Source organism: Canis lupus, chromosome 14 (assembly GCF_011100685.1).
Source record: "Canis lupus familiaris isolate Mischka breed German Shepherd chromosome 14, alternate assembly UU_Cfam_GSD_1.0, whole genome shotgun sequence".
Lineage (NCBI taxonomy): Eukaryota > Metazoa > Chordata > Mammalia > Carnivora > Canidae > Canis > Canis lupus.
The window spans coordinates 31,066,978-31,083,161 of NC_049235.1; the positions used below are offsets into that span (position 1 = coordinate 31,066,978).

At 36.2% G+C, this 16,184-nt stretch overlaps 1 protein-coding gene across 11 annotated transcripts in view; it reads right to left on the reverse strand.

The window, feature by feature from the left end:
• Positions 1-3,128: 3,128 nt before the first annotated feature.
• SOSTDC1 (sclerostin domain containing 1) overlaps positions 3,129-16,184 on the reverse strand; it is a 56,706-nt gene continuing 43,650 nt past the window's right edge. For 10 of the 11 annotated variants that reach the window (XM_038557001.1, XM_038556999.1, XM_038556998.1 and 7 more), the window contains 2 exons: positions 7,086-7,166; positions 3,129-4,595 (listed from right to left, as the gene is read on the reverse strand). In XM_038557001.1, the coding sequence (XP_038412929.1) occupies positions 4,180-4,595; positions 7,086-7,166 (497 nt within the window). In that variant the 3' untranslated portion in view covers positions 3,129-4,179. Of the gene's footprint in view, positions 4,596-7,085; positions 8,562-16,184 lie in introns of those variants that run through there. The other variant, XM_038557005.1, reaches the window with a different exon arrangement.

Sequence of the window (16,184 nt, forward strand, 5' to 3'; positions counted from 1 at the left end):
ATTCTATTCAGTACCTATTAAAGTAGATATTGGGATGCCCGGGTGGCTCACTCAGTTAAGTGAAAAACCCTGATCTCAGTTCAGGTCTCCATCTTATAGGTGTGAGTTCAAGCCCCCTGCATCAGGTCCCACGCTGGGTGTAGACGCTAATAAATAAATAAAGTTCTGGGGGGGGGGGGATTGATGAACCCAGATTTCTATATCCAATAAAAATATCTTAAAAAATAAAGTAAATATCACACTAAATGGACATATCAGGTTACATAATTAAAATATAACAATTCTAGTAGCAGATAGAGTCAATGATACAGCAAGATCTCCTAGTAAAACCTTACTAATATGATACTGAGCTGGAGTAGATTAAGAGTCAGTCTTTTTTTATTTTCTTGCTTTTCAAAAAATACACAGTAAAATAAACATGGCTAAGGAGCAGTTATTTGTAACTAACATGAATAAATACAAATGATTTTTGGTTAAAATATTATTCTTTATGCAACTAGTTATTCCCAAAGGCTCTGTGTATGTCCATGTTTAACTTGGATCTCACAAACTATATGTATTATTTATTTTTATATGTGCTAGTAATTTTTCTCTCATTCTTGTTATTGATATACTCATCTATCTATATATCTAATGTATGTATAAATATCAATATTAATACTGACCTTCTATGTATTGAGCCTCTTGAAAAAGTCCTTTATGGGACGCCTGGGTGGCTCAGCAGTTGAGCATCTGCCTTCCGCCCAGGGTGTGATCCTGGAGTTCTGGGATAGAGTTTCACATTGTGCTCCCTGCATGGAGCCTGCTTCTCCCTCTGCCTAAAGTCTCTGCCTGTCTCTTTCTAAATTTGTTTTTGTTTTTGTTTTTGTTTTTTTTGTTTTATGATAGTCATACAGAGAGAAAGAGAGAGAGGCAGAGACACAGGCAAGGGAAGAAGCAGGCTCCATGCACCGGGAGCCCGACGTGGGATTCGATCCCGGGTCTCCAGGATCGCGCCCTGGGCCAAAGGCAGGCGCCAAACCGCTGCGCCACCCAGGGATCCCTGCCTGTCTCTTTCTGTGTCTCTCGTGAATAAATAAAGAAAATCTTAAAAAAAAAAAAAAAAAAGTCCTTTATTCATAGTGACAAAAATAAATTTGATAAACAAATCCTTTATGGATAGATATTATGAATGTGAACTAGAGGTCAGACTCTAAAATTATCACAATTCACCATTTGAAATGATAGCTACTAAGGTGAGAAGACAATTATGCAGAGTTTAATCAGATGGGAATATGTGAGAAAAAAAAAAACACCCTGAAATATAATCAGTAATTCAGATCCAAGTGTTTTTTTAGCATTTTTAAATAATAACTGTAAAGCTACTCTTTCTGTTGGCTTTTAATTTGCACTTCTCTGGAAGCCTGATTGTATTCTAGGCCCTTATTGATTGCTGACCTTCTCCTGTCATTTGATGTCAAATACCATGCAATGAATACATCATCAATGTAACAAGGCCAGAGACTGATCAATTAATTGAATGTGACCATGAGAAATAGATCCAATTCTTGATTTAGCAGATACTAGGGAAGACTTACATATAATCTTTTATTTCATTTTATTTTTTTGGTACATTCATTTACTAATTCATGATTAGCAATCAAATCAGTGATGATTTTAGCATTTTTTTTTCACCATAACTTTTGTTTCAATGTTTTCTTATTAAAAGGCAACAACATAGTCTTCTTGATTGTGAAAAGCTATTGTCAGGTTAAGTCCTTTTTATGCCTCAGATCTTGGAACACACTAATTTTTGAGATTAACTCTAAGGCCATCTAATAAAGGTGCTATCTAGTTGAGATGGAAGAAATAGCCGATGTGTCAATATCTCATATTGAGCAATGATAAGCAACTGAAAAAGACAAATGAAACAATATATTTTTGGTATATTCACCTATGATATAATTATTATGAATGTCTCAAATATTGATGTGATGATATAATATGAAATAGTTTAAGATCTAGTTAGTAAAACTGGAAGATAAGTCAATAGACTAGGAAGTATTACTTTATCTAATAGTACAATAGCATTATTATAAGATCTAGAGGTTTTTTTTTTTTTTTTGTCTTTATATGTGTTGAGATTCTCCTACCTCTCATAGGAAAGGGACAATACTAATGTCCTTATTTAACTTACTGTGCCATGTGTAAAATACATGTGACTTTTAAACTTGCAATTGCAAAGAGGACACTCTGCTACAGAAGAGTACTAAGGACCCCTTCATGATCAGAACCCAAAAGGGAAAATCCAGATCTGATCAGTACATAACCAAGCCCCTTTGGTTCTCATTTGGAATTATGGGATCAATCATTTGATTGAATTGGCCATCAGTCATATAACTGCATTGTTTGGTTCAAGACTGTGATTATGTTGCTTAATATTATAACATGTCAGACTTGAAAACACTGAAAAATTATTTTTGCTTTTTGTTGTTTTTATTTTGTTTTATTTGTTGTTTTAGGGTCCATGCAATAGTATTCAAAATTCCCCCAACATAAGGTAGTGACTTTTTCACAATTCCTTTCTCAAATATAGCTGTATGTTGGAATCACCCAGAAAACCTTAAAAACTGCTGATACCTGATTTCTGTCATCATCAGAAATTCTGATGTAATTTGGACATTAGGTCTTATACTATCTCCTCTAGATGATTGTAAGGGGCAGTGGACTTGGCATCTGGGTGTATATAAATATGATAGTCCAACTCACTGCTGGGTGGCCACCTAACTTTTTTTTTAAGATTTATTTATTTATTCATGATAGACATATAGAGAGAGAAAGAGAGAGAGGCAGAGACACAGGCAGAGGGAGAAGCAGGCTCCACGCCGGACCCCGACGCGGGACTTGATCCCGGGACTCCAGGATCGCGCCCTGTGCCAAAGGCAGGCGCCAAACCCACTGAGCCACCCAGAGATCCCTGCCACCTAACTTTTTAAATCATCCCTTTACTGAAAAGATTGTCCTCTTCCTCTCTCTCCTCTCTTACTGCAGAACTTTCTGTCAAAACTTAAATGCGCCTCATCAAGAAAAATCAATTACCCTGCACCATACATTCTAATTTTTGTAAACACGTACCTTTTCCATACATGTTAAAGGCAAGGACAATAACTTTTAGCAGTGTTTATTTTCGTTAAAAGAAACTGATGGATTTGAAGGTTAAATCACCTTCTGATTGCACAGATGAAACAAAAAAGTATTACATATTTCACCTTTACAAAGCATCTTACTGATTTTAAAAGATCCATACTATAAAGTTCATGATGAAACATATATGCAATAAGGAGACTAAAATATTTATTTTACATATCTACAACATGTATTCTCATATTTCTAGATCAACCACAAATTATACAGGAAAATATTTAGGTACATGGAAAAGCTTCAAAACGTAAAAAAATTAACAGTTTGAAAAAAATCACATGTGAAAGCTCATTAAATAATAACATTGACAAATAAATAGTTCATCAGTTTTACTTATTAGTTGCTGCCATGCATTTCTGGCATTCCACTCTAAGCAAGGGTCAGCATGCAGGGTATAATTTCATACTATGAGACTGTAAAAAGCTACAGGGCTTATTTTTGAAGTGAAATGTCACAATATCTCGCCCTCTTTCAAAGGAAATCACTCATGGCTGTTGAACTGTTCCCACGAAGATTACAAATAAAATAAAATAAAATAAAGTAAAGCACCTTTCTGAAGTGTTACTGTGAAGATTCATGGCAACTATTTTTTTTTTTTTTTTGACTTTTTAATTTTGAAGAGTTCTGTTGGAGATGGGAGTAGGGGATGGGCTGGGGAGTGGAGGGTAACCAAGAAGCCTTTTTCTGTTTTAAAAAGTAAGGATTCAGTGATGTATATAGTATCACCAGTCTTTGGAGAACGTGGGGAATTAAAAGTATAGGTTGCATGGAATTTAAATGCAAATTGCACTCATGGATATGCATACATCTTGAAAACCTTGAAAAGGAAAAACTTTCCCAAAGAAGGTCCTGATACTTAGGACAGCTTGGTGGGTTTGATCAAAGCAGAAAGCATATATTTTCAAGTAACAAAATAGCAATGGCAGGCTCGAGTCTTCCAAGCAATCAAATCTGTAAAGCAGATGGTTACTAGTCAGTCTGGTTTTGAGAGTCTGGGTTCTAACTCAGGCTGTGCTTGCTGGATTTGCTGGCTCTTTTCCGCTCTCTGGGATGCTGGGCTGGCTTGGCAGGCGACATGCTCTCAAAGTTATGACTGGACTCGTTGTGCTGGCGAGTGTACCTCTTGCACTTGCAGGCAGTGACCACTGTGATTTTGTAGGTGCGCGTGCTGCCGTCTTGGCACTGCAGCTGGATTCTCTGGGTACGTGTTTTGTCATTGACACACCTCCATTCCTGGGAGCTCCTCCGGCTCCAGTACTTTGTTCCATAGCCTCCTCCAATCCAGTTGGGGAGCACCGGCAGGGGCAAGCACTCGCCAGCACACACCAGCTCTTTCAGAGGGCTGATGCTGGTGCACTGGCCATCAGAGATGTACTTGGTGGAACGCAGTTCCCGGCAACCCACTTGAACTCGAGCTGCAGGAAACAGAAGAGAATGTTCATTAAACACAAGAAGCAAAAAAAAAAAAAAAAAAAGTAATTTGCAGTGACAAAAATTGTATCCAAATGATAGCCAACTGGTAAACAGAAAGTGAATACCTATTTTATTTTCACAATGCAAAAATCTGCCTGGATGGTTATAGAGATACTTTTATAAAAATTAACAGTTTACATGGTTATACAGTTTTTGAAACAAGATAAACTAGGCCTGGTTTTTGTTTTCATGGGTAACATTAGCTAAGTACTTCCTAAAGTATTTAAAAATCCCATTTTTTTAGACTTTCTCCCCAATAAGGATTAAGAAGCTGTTACATTTGTGTAAAATATTCATTCTTCAGTAAGCTAAACAAGAGTATACTTTAATGTTCTTTTTCTTACAGGTCATGTCAGTATCTGCAAGTGCTTTTAATTAGGTTTTTTTAAAAAAAAATCTACTGGGAAAATGTGGAAAGTATTTAAATATTGTGTACGATGCATATGCTCTCTGTGATATTTTGTTTCAATTAAAAATTCAGCTGCAGAGAGTCATACTTACATATGTGTACAAAGTCTGACATTTTGCATATCAAACTTAATAACTACATTTTAAACATAAATTCCCAAGCTATCTTTTAAAAACAAATATTAAAATGTTTGAAATGCAAAATGTCACTACAACTCAAAATTTGAAGAATATAAAAGCCCCCAAATCAGGAACGTATGGTTGCCATAACAACTTGGCTACATTTCCATGAATTTAATGGCAGAAAAATGCCTAACATGTCTGATTTACAACTGCAAAAGGAACCATGGTGTTCGTTTCCTGAACATTGGTCATGGCAAACTTTTTGTTTAGTTATTTGAATTTGGTAAGTATGTTCTCTAATTGGCTGTTTCTTGTTACGTGCCTTATGTAATTTAAGCAAAAATTAATCTTGAAATATTTGAGTTTTCTTTTCCATTGCTTTGTTATCTAAACTCGAGGAGAATTGCCTATAACAAACTTGAAAAGAAATCAAAGCTTGTTAACCAGGGAAAAAAATGTTTATAAGTACAGACTGCTGAAATTCAAAAGATAAAAATCATAAGGAACACTGAAGTAGGCTTGCACTGAAGTGGAATAACACCAAAAGCTAATTTGAGGTAAATACTGAATTAGGAGTTGTACTTTCTCTCTGTCTCAGTACTCCCGAGGTGAGAGGTATAGCCTAAAGGGATGTAGTAGTTGTAAAACAATTTTTGTAGGTACACATACATCCGTATATAGTGCAAGAGTAAAATGAAAGAGTAAACTAGGTGGCTGATCAATATGCTCTGCTTCTCTGACTCTGATCCCAGCTTACCTTCCTGCATCTGCCCGAGGAATGCACCTGGAAACACCCAGAGATGATTTTGACTGCCTAGCTTTTTGTTCCCATATACGTGGAGATTCGGCATTTTTGCAGTGACAAGCTCACTGACAATGAATACCCACCACATCGCTCAGTAATCTAACAATAATCAGATACTTCCTGTGTACATAAAAACAACTATCTCCATGAAAGTGAAAACACCTTGGTTTTCTTAGAAAGACATTAATAGTCATATTTGATGTGACTTTTTAAGGGTCAAAGCTACTTTTAACAGTTGAATGGAGTTGAGGTAGAGCAAAAGATGTGTGTAAGATTTCCTGTCCACTGCTTCTGTGTCTCTCTTAAAACCTGATTGTTAGCATGTGAACTTTTCTTGAAGAAAGGAAGTGAAGCAAAAGTTAGGAGAAGAAATTTGAATCCTTCTAACTAGTGGTCCATTAGTGTGTCAGTTGAGGAAACAGAAAAGAAAACAAATACTCCCTGTACAAAATATTATTGTATTGTTATTAAGTCTCTAACGTTATAAAAGTTTCCCCAGTCTTTCACAGAAATATACAGTGACCCAAATTTCAATCTGATCAATAAGTAATTATCTCAGATAAATATGATTCTCCAGTATTTTTAGTTATATCTCTCTTGTACATCGATCATCATCAAAACTCTCAACTATTTCACTAGACATATTTTAGAAATCTGTGTGAGCCATTTTTTCCCTCAGAAAGCTTGTGATTTTCTATATGTACTTTGGTTAGTTATGTTTATACACTTTACCACAATTGTACATGCCCTGAAATACAGACAACAACCTGAATTTAAACTATTTAGAACAACACTTTTTTTAAAAATTCTCATTTTGCACGATTTTAAAAAAGCAACAGTTTAATTCCTAGAAACATTTTCTTTCTGGGGTGTTTGATAGAACTTACGTCCATGCTTGCATTATCAAATCACTGTTTTAGTTACATTAACTTTGTAGGGAAGAATGCCAATCTACACATGCAGCAGATTACTCCCAGATTGTTCAGCAAAATATACATGGTTCAGGTTAGTTAGCAGTGAAACAATTCTATAGGAATGTGAGCTAATGCTACCAAAAAAGAAAAAAACAAAATCCAGGCAAGTAAAACACACTTACTGTTCCGATCCAGTCCAGTGTTACTGAAATGCCTGCCTCCATTTCTGGCTTGATTCATCGTGCTGTTGCTGCTGGGGTGTGCTGGAACAGGTTTAACCACATGTGAATAAAGGATTTCTGTGGCATCATTTTTAAAAGCCAAACAGCTTTTCATTAGGATGCATGCAAGGGGAATGAGATAGAAATGAATGGCAGGAGGAAGCATGGTGAAGAGAGGATTTGCTTGGCTGGAGAGCTGGTTAATTCCTTTCCTTCTGCTTCTGCACTGTAACTGTGAAATTCCTCCTCAAGCTTCCCTTTATATATCCAGGGAGGTTTGGCGTTCATTCAGGTGTAAAGTTGTATAGAGCTTCAGAGTGAAAACACAGAGAAGGGGTGGGATCCCTACATGACCCTGCAAAAAGAATTTTACCAATGGAAGAGAAGACTACAGAAAAGGAGGAGCTTGGTATACAAATTGCCTGAAATTTCAGAGTTGCGCTTCATCAGTTGTCTGGGAGCTAAGGCAGCCAGGCACATTCTATATAGCAACTCCAGACTATCTCCCTCTCTGCCATTTCCTTTCCTGAATCTAGTTCACATTCGGGTTTAATTTAAATGAAAATACACTGCTGTTCATTTAAAGAGATCTACATTCCCACAGTTGTTCTGTACTCCCCCTCAGATTTTAGAGTATTTAGGGTAGGGAGTGGTTTTGTCCCAGATAATAGGAGGAATTCATGTGAGTTTTGTGGGACTTGCATGAAGCTACCTATTAAACATTTTTAGTTTCTCAAGAAGAAAACCAATATTTTTTTTTCCTTTAAAGTAAAGGCATACGGAGCTAAAATCTGCCCCCTGGACACACTTAAATAATGCAGCTTTGATCTGTGTGAACTGCTGCTCTGCTAGGTAAATTATTGCCAGGGGTTCTGTGTGGAGAATAATGAGCATAGCTCTCTCTGCATTAAAGTAACTACTATCAATTTTCATCTTAAAAATATGTCACAATCATGAACATTTGTAGCATGATTTTGCATGAAAAAAGCCATTTCTGACAAATCATTGTTTAGCACATTCAAAATAATTTTTGCCAGGTTTTTCAGGTGCTGCACAATATATATTCTACCTGTATTTACTAAGCATTTTGTTCATTGCTTCCTTTGACTCTGCTGCCCATGTAAGAAATTAGTACTTTCCTGAACTTCTTTATCCACATCTGCAACAGATGTTCCATTGATACTACTATTCTCCATTCTTTTAAAAAAATCACAAAATTTCATCAGATTTAAGGAACATTTTGATTGGAATAATTACATACTCTGAATTGTCTTTTCAATTTTAGATCTATTTTGCCCTTTGTGTGATTACTAAAATGACCTTATAGTGTGAATATTTTGTATCTCTCTCCTTTATAAACTTTTACCAGCTATTCATATCTATCCACTTATCTATCTGTCTATCTATCTATCTATCTATCTATCTATCTATCCTATGTTGCCAAGTGGAACTATATACAATTGAGAATAGATAAATAGATAATTCTTTATTATGAGGTACTGATCTGTGTGTTTAGCAGCATACCTGGCTTCTACCCACTAGATGCCAGTAATATACACCCCCCATTATAAAAAAAAAAAAAAGTCTCTAGACTTTGCCAAATATCCCCTGCAGGCCAAAATCACCCTAGTGGAGAACTACCAATTATCTATACATCTATCTAAGTCACTATAAAATAAAGTGAAATTAAAAATAAAGAACTATTCAATAATACTAAGAAATTATTAGGGTTTTTTTTTTAGAACAAAAGCACTATTATGGTTTTGTTTTTTAAAAGTAACAATTACTTCTGTTTTAGAGGTATATACTGGAATATTCTTAGATCAAACCATATGATGTCTGGAATAAACTTCAAAAATAATTTGAGAGCGGGTTAGCTAGAGGTATGGATGAGGCAAGATTGGTCATGGGTTAATGGTTGTTAGGACTCGATGGTGGATATTCTATTCTGTTTACTCTTGTATATATTCAAACTTCTACATAATCAAAAATTTAAAAACTAAAGTAAAAAATTCAATTTAATGTGTATGGTTTAATAACAATCAGATCCCTATCCTAAGGTTGTATGTAGATGTTTATTCTGACATCCTTTCTGAAAAATACTACATCAGTTTATTGTATGCACATGGAGATCATACAATAGGTATCCTTCTAAAATACTAACTGAAGAAGTTTTTATGCTACTTATCAGGGTACTTTATATTAATTACATAAAATATATTAATATTAACTTTTGACCAGTAGACCTAAGTAAGAGGGTCAAAGTAATCTAATCTCTTCCCCCATTAGATATTTGTGTGTGTGTGTGTGTGTGTGAGAGAGAGAGAGAGAGACAGAGACAGAGACACAGAGAGCGAGAAAGGGAGAGGGAGAAAATACCTTACTTTGCAGTTTATTATGGTGGGTTAATCAGATTGACTGAATTTATAATTATTAAATCTGTTCTGCATCTAGTATTCTGGATGATAATACCTCAAGCAGAAGCAAATTAAGGATGAGGGTAATATAGTTGGTGCATGTGGACAGGAAAAATTATGAGCTCTTAGGTCCCATACATCCTTGAGGACCAAATTAGAAAACTACTTTGATAAACTAGAAATAATCATAAACTTGATATTTAACAATTCTTCTGATCAGTTTAAAACTTCTTCATTAGGAATAACAACAAACTCCAAGGTTATTGTTAGAAATACTTGATATAATTGTTTAAGAAAGTATTCCCCTGAACAAGCTATGTTCTTTTTCATCTCCAAAACTTTGTATGTACATGTTTCTCCTTCTGCTTGGAAAATCTTCCTCTAACACTTTCCTCATTCCCCTCTGTGTTGGCTACTACATATCTTTCCTTCAAGTCTCACTTTAGATAGAACTAGGACCAAGGAAACTCCCTTGTTCTCTACCTCCTCAAGTCTAGAGTCAGCACCTCATCCATTGTACCAGAGTGGCTAGCTGTCTGATGGCTTTGAAAGCCTTGTGATAATAAGAATGGTATTTAACTTATGAATAGTGTTGAATAAGTAGATAAATTAGTTATTTAATACAGAAAAAACTATTTTTTCACATACTCAAAAACTGGTTATTTGTGGTAGACAATCATAAAGATGGCCCCTAATAATCTTCTATTTATGGTATTTACACCCCTGAGGCAACCTGCTCCCCTTGAGTGTGCATTGGACCTAGTGACTAACTTCTAATGAAAATAATATAGATGTGAATTCTATGATTAGGTTGCCAAAGGACTGACTTCAGTCTTCATTACCTGCTTTAGCTCTCTCACTTGCTTTGCTAGAAACCAGCTATCATGATGTAAGCTTTCCTATGGAGAGTTGGCACAAGTGGCAAGGAATGGATGTTTCTTACCAACAAGGGAATGAAGCCTTCATCCAAACAAATTGTGAGGACCTGAATTCTATCAACAACCACATGGATGAGTTTGAAACTAAATCTCACAATATTTCAGGTGGGGCTGCAGCCCTGGCTTACATCCTGTGACCTCAGGAAAGACTTTAAGCCAGAGGCATTCACAGAAACTATGAGATAATAAATCTTGTTTTAACTAAGTTTGGGGGTAATTTGTTGCATATCCATAGATAATATGATATTACCAGTTTAAAAATGAGGATGGGGTAATTAAGCTATTAATTTGGTGAATAACATTATAGCCTTGGAAGCTTTAGATGTGAAATCATTCAATATGGTGACTGGGCATCTCCTGTTCTCAGGGCTTTGAGACCTATTTTCTGGTCCTCAGATGAGTTATTAATGTTGTTCTATTATTAATTAGCAAATAGCAATGCAGAATTACTACCATTGGTCTGATGTGCAAAAGCTGGAAAGTAATTTTAATGTTCTAAACAGTATTGTTGATCATGTGACTCCTAGCACTGGAATCAGAAAATCTGAATTCTAATCTTATGGCTGCTCTTTAGAATCTGTATGAACATGGTTATGTTTCCTGAAACTAAGTTAGTGGCTTCAGGTGTAAAACATGACCAAACTTACCCACCTCACTGAGGAATAAAAAATGTGAAAGTGTCTAGCACAAAACCTGGCCCAGAAGAAATGTGGAAAAAATAGTCATTGAATATGAGTTTAAGAGTACTGTTTCTCATTAGAGTCTGAATTTAAAAAGGAGTTTGGAAAGATTAGAGAAGTCTCCAACAAATACAATTACTCAATTTAAGGTGGAGAACAAAAGTTAAAAGGAAGACTGTTTAGCTTGATTAAGTAAATACTAAAGAATGTGTAAATGTTCTTTGCTTAAAAATAATTAGCCTGACCAACTTTTTTTTTTAATCTCTGACAAGAGAAGAACTAGAATAACTATAAACAAAATAAACTTATTGAATGCAGCAATGAGCTATATCTGGTCCTCTGTGGATTTAACCATGTTCAGAGAGTTCCAGTTAATAAGATAGAGCTTGCTAGCTGGCAAAGTAATTGACCATCATTAGTTTAGAGGAAAAAGAAAACTAGCATAGGATCTTCATGCATAAAAATCCTTAAAAAAGAGGATGGACTGACATCTTTTATTCATTTCATATCATAATGTGTTGAGCCCAGTGTTTTTCAAAGACGTTGTAAGCCAGGTTCTGCAAAGCTGAATGAAATACGGAATTTGCTGTCTTCTCTTTTGCAAAAGCTCCTATTTAGAAATCCACTAAAGGAATTCCCCTTAACCTGATCCTTCTGTACAGTTTTCTCCCTCCTTCATCACCTTTATTAGTTGTCTCTGTATTTTTCTTTTGTTTAAATGCTTTTCGGTTTTATTTATAGAACAAATGTGTTTTTGTTGCTATTATAAGCTGGATAACATTTATGTACATAATACAAGTGTAACCCGAAATAAAACCCAAGTGGGAATTCTAAATCCAGTGGATATACTTCTAGATGAAGATCTCAATCTTGGCACTATTAACATTCTGGGCCAGATAATTGTTTGTTATGGGAGCCATCCTGTATATTGTAGGGTGTTTAGCAGCCTCCTTGAGCTTTATCCACCTTGCTCCAATCGCACCTCCCTCACCTAGCTGTGGACCACAAAAGTATCTTCAGACATTGCTAAATGTATCCCTGGTCTGCAACATAATCCTGGTCTAGGAAAATTCTCCAGGAAACCTCCTAAAAATGCCAGCAAGCTATTAGTAAGGAAAACCTCACATGCAAGCTCTGGGAAGCAGATGAAGACAGTCAGGGCAGGGCTTACACGATTGCACAAACTAGGGAGAGTCGTAAGTTGTCCTCTTCACTGGCATTTGCTGCCTTGTACAGTAGGAACCAATGTCCTCACTGTGCATTCAGCTCAGCCAAGTCCCTGAAGTAAGTGTGACCAATGTTGGTAGCATATTGACTATCCTGTCCCCAATAGTGGGGACTAGAATCAGTTTTGTTCCACAAGACTGATAGTTTTTCTAAACCCACATTTTACCTGGGACCTTGTTAGATATGCAAATTCCGGGCCCAACCTCAGACACTGAGTCAGAATCCCCCGGCGGCAGAGAACCCGGGAACCTGTGCTCTAACAAACTCTCCTAGTCATTGTTATACATGCTAAAGTTGCAAATGCACTGTTCCAGAATATAGCTGTGCTCTATCCCTGTAGCCTCCATTACAGGTGCCTAATCTGTGTAACTAGGACTCTGCTCCAGATTCTCCCAGGTTGCACAGTCAGAGGGAAGCCCCGCCCTAAAGCTTAGCTCAGTTGGCCAAAACCTGAACCCATTTGCTTTTCCTGCATTATTTCTCCCTAGGGCCTGGGTACTCTCGGTGACTTCAAGTGACTCCTTAATGCTTTGTTCTACAGAGATGCACATGGCAACTACTACTTACAGTCATTGCTCGCTAGAAATTTCAGCAGCCACATCTGATTCTCACAGATATTAATGTTGACCCAGATTTAGGCAAAATACTTTGATCATTGTGGTTTTGATTATTGTCCACCAACCTCAGGAGCATTCCACAGCCATGTCAGACTCCTTGCCCTGGCAGCATGCAGTCTTGCATCCTCTTTCCTGGGGAATCTCTTACTCAGGTACCAGCAGGTTCCCTGCCCAAGCCTAAATCTGTTAGGACCTTACATCACTAGTAGAGACTTAATAGTTTGTAGTTCACTGCTGTGTCAGAAAACTGGAGAACAAAAAGAATGAGTAGAGAAATTGGCCCAACACCACTACAGATTTTTCTGGGAAATAAAGGTGCTGCAGAAATCTCTAATTTCAATTCTGATATTTTTAATGAAGTAATTTGCTTCTAAGTTCTGTACAGATGGAAGCTGTGCTTCAGGGGTTCCCCAGCTACCATGTAGCTGGTATGAAGGGTATGTGGTAGGGAACATGGAAAATAAGTGTGACTACATTGATTGAAAAGGTAGATTGGAGCAGATCATTGACTACAATCCTACTTTGCAGGTTTGGAAGTTTGAATACGATTCAGTAGACAATGGAGAGCCATCGAAGGATGTGTATGTGTATGTGTGTGTTTACTTTTATTTTCACAAAGTAAAAACAAAACACCATATGATTTACACTTCTGGTATCCAGAAGTCCCCCTCTTGTCCCCTTTCCTAGTAACCACTTCCTTCCTCCTTGCTACAATAAATGACTATTCTATTTCTGACACTAGTTATTAATCTTGTCTGTTTCAGAATTTGATATAAAAAATTGAACACCAATAAAAAATAAATTAAAAAAAAAAGAAAAAAAAAACAAAACTACTTTTGTCATCGCTGTATACTATTGCATTGCATAGACATCCACAATTTATGTATCCAGTCCAGACTGGATGGATTCTAGGTTGACTATTAAGAATAAGGCTGCTATAAACATTCTTGTACCTCTCTTTTGATGCATCTGTACATACACATTTTTGTTAGATATAAATCTGGTCTTGAAGTGGACGAGATAGAGGATGTATATATTCAAGTTTGGTAGATAATAACAGAGTTTTCCCCAGTAATCTCATTAAATGAAATGTCTGCTAGCCCTGACAGATGTTAAGAAGGGGAAGGCCAAGACCAACACTATTTCAGGACACTGAATCCAGCTGCAGTATAGGAGATGTGTTAGGTGAAGTGAGGTTAGAATGCAGGAGGGGAGCATGTTATTTCAAGAACTCAAGTGAAAAAAAAAAAAAGAAAAAAAAGAAAAAAAAAAGGAAAAAAAAAATAAAAAAATAAAAAAATAAAAATAAAAAAAGAACTCAAGTGAAAAAGTATAAAATCCTGAACTTGAAGAAGAGTGGGAAGGCTGGGACAGAGGTTAGAAACACCGAGGAGGTAGATTCGTAGATGGTTGGTAATGAAGGCAAAGGTGAAAACAAAGTTTTAAAGCTGGTGACCAAGAACACTGAGATGGCAGGGGAACTAGGGTTGAAAGAGGTTAGAGGTTAATAATGAGTTTAGACTGGGTTAGGATGAGATTAGGGTGCTGGCAGGAATCTAGAGAAATCATCTAAGAGACAATTAGAATCAGAGCTCAAGAAATCTGTCCCACAACTGACTGACAATAAATTCAGTAGGATACTTTTTTACAGTATAATGATAGAACTTGGTTTGTCACTTTTGTCAAGTAACACTAAGACTTTCATTTACATATCCATCATCATCTAATCCTACCCCTAGATTTTTTAAAATCTAGTTCCCTACTTTCAGTGATTCCAAAGTAGTATGGAACTACTGTGTAATATATTTCTACAAGTTTATAAAATGTATGTCTTGTGTTTTTATGTGAAACCATAAATAATAAACATCTCTCAACATCCTGGTTTTTTATTACCCAGTCACTGGCTTAGTTCAAGCTTTCGTTATTATTTGTCAAGGCTACTGTCACTAACTTCTTCACTGATCTCTCACTTTCCATTCTTATCACCTTAAAATGCACTCTCCACAATAAGATCCAGCAGGATCTTTTAAAAATGCATATCTGAACATCTTATTTAAAAATGTTAATCAATGGGGCTCCTGGGTAACTCAGTCAGTTAGAGGTCTGCTGTTGGCTCTGGTCATGATTCTGGGGTCCTGGGATGGAGCCCCATGTCGTGGGGGTGGGGGGTGCTGCTCAGTGGGGAGCTTGCTTCTCTTTCTCCATCAGCCCCTCCCCCTCCCTGCTTATGCTTTCTTAATTTCTCTCAAATAAATAAATGATAAAATCAAAATATTAATCTTTGAGAACAAACACCTTCAGGAACCAGCTACTCTCCTTTTTTGCCATTCCTTTCTTATGTCTTATGCTTTTTAAAAAATTATTTGAGCAGAGTGGAAGGGTAGAGGGAGAGGGAGTAGCAAGTTCCCCACTGAGCAGGGAGCCCAACATGGAGTTCGACCCCAGGACCCTGGGATCATAACCTGAGCAGAAGTCAATGCTTAGCCAATTGACCCACCCAGGTACCCCACATTTTATGTTTCTATGGTAGTTTCTCATGTTCCCCATTTGATTTAATGCCTTTATGCCTTTCATTCCTGCAAATATTCTTTCCACTATTCAAAATTCTGTTCTTGGAAGACTTTCTTGAATATATAGACCAAAATAACAAATAATGAGAAACAAAGGAAAGGACAATTGGGAGAAAAGGAAGCTTTTCTGAACATGTGGGATTTGGGTCTCTGAGAATTATGTATTACAATTTAAAACAATATAAAGACATTTATTTTAATCACAGTAAAATTATGTGATTCACATTTCCGACCCTAATATATAGCACAATGCATTAAAGTCAGTAAAATTATTTAAAGCATAAGAAAATATTAAAACAGAGAAAGAATATATGCAGATTTCAGCACAGAATATTATTTAATTTATGAAACTTGAAAGAGAATACTGCTTTACATCTTTAAAGTTTCTGAATAAGTATCCTTCTTAATGTTCTCATGCCATTAACAAAAAAGCTAACGCAATTACTTCATAATATTTAGGTTTATTAAAAGATGTATTGAACAAATAAAAAAATTATTGTATTATGGAAAAGAGTCACATCATCAGATTTCTACCTTTTTAAAAACTGAGGTATAAAATTCTGAAAAAAACCACACGCTTGTAAAAAATGTCAGTAGTTCATTAAGTAGAA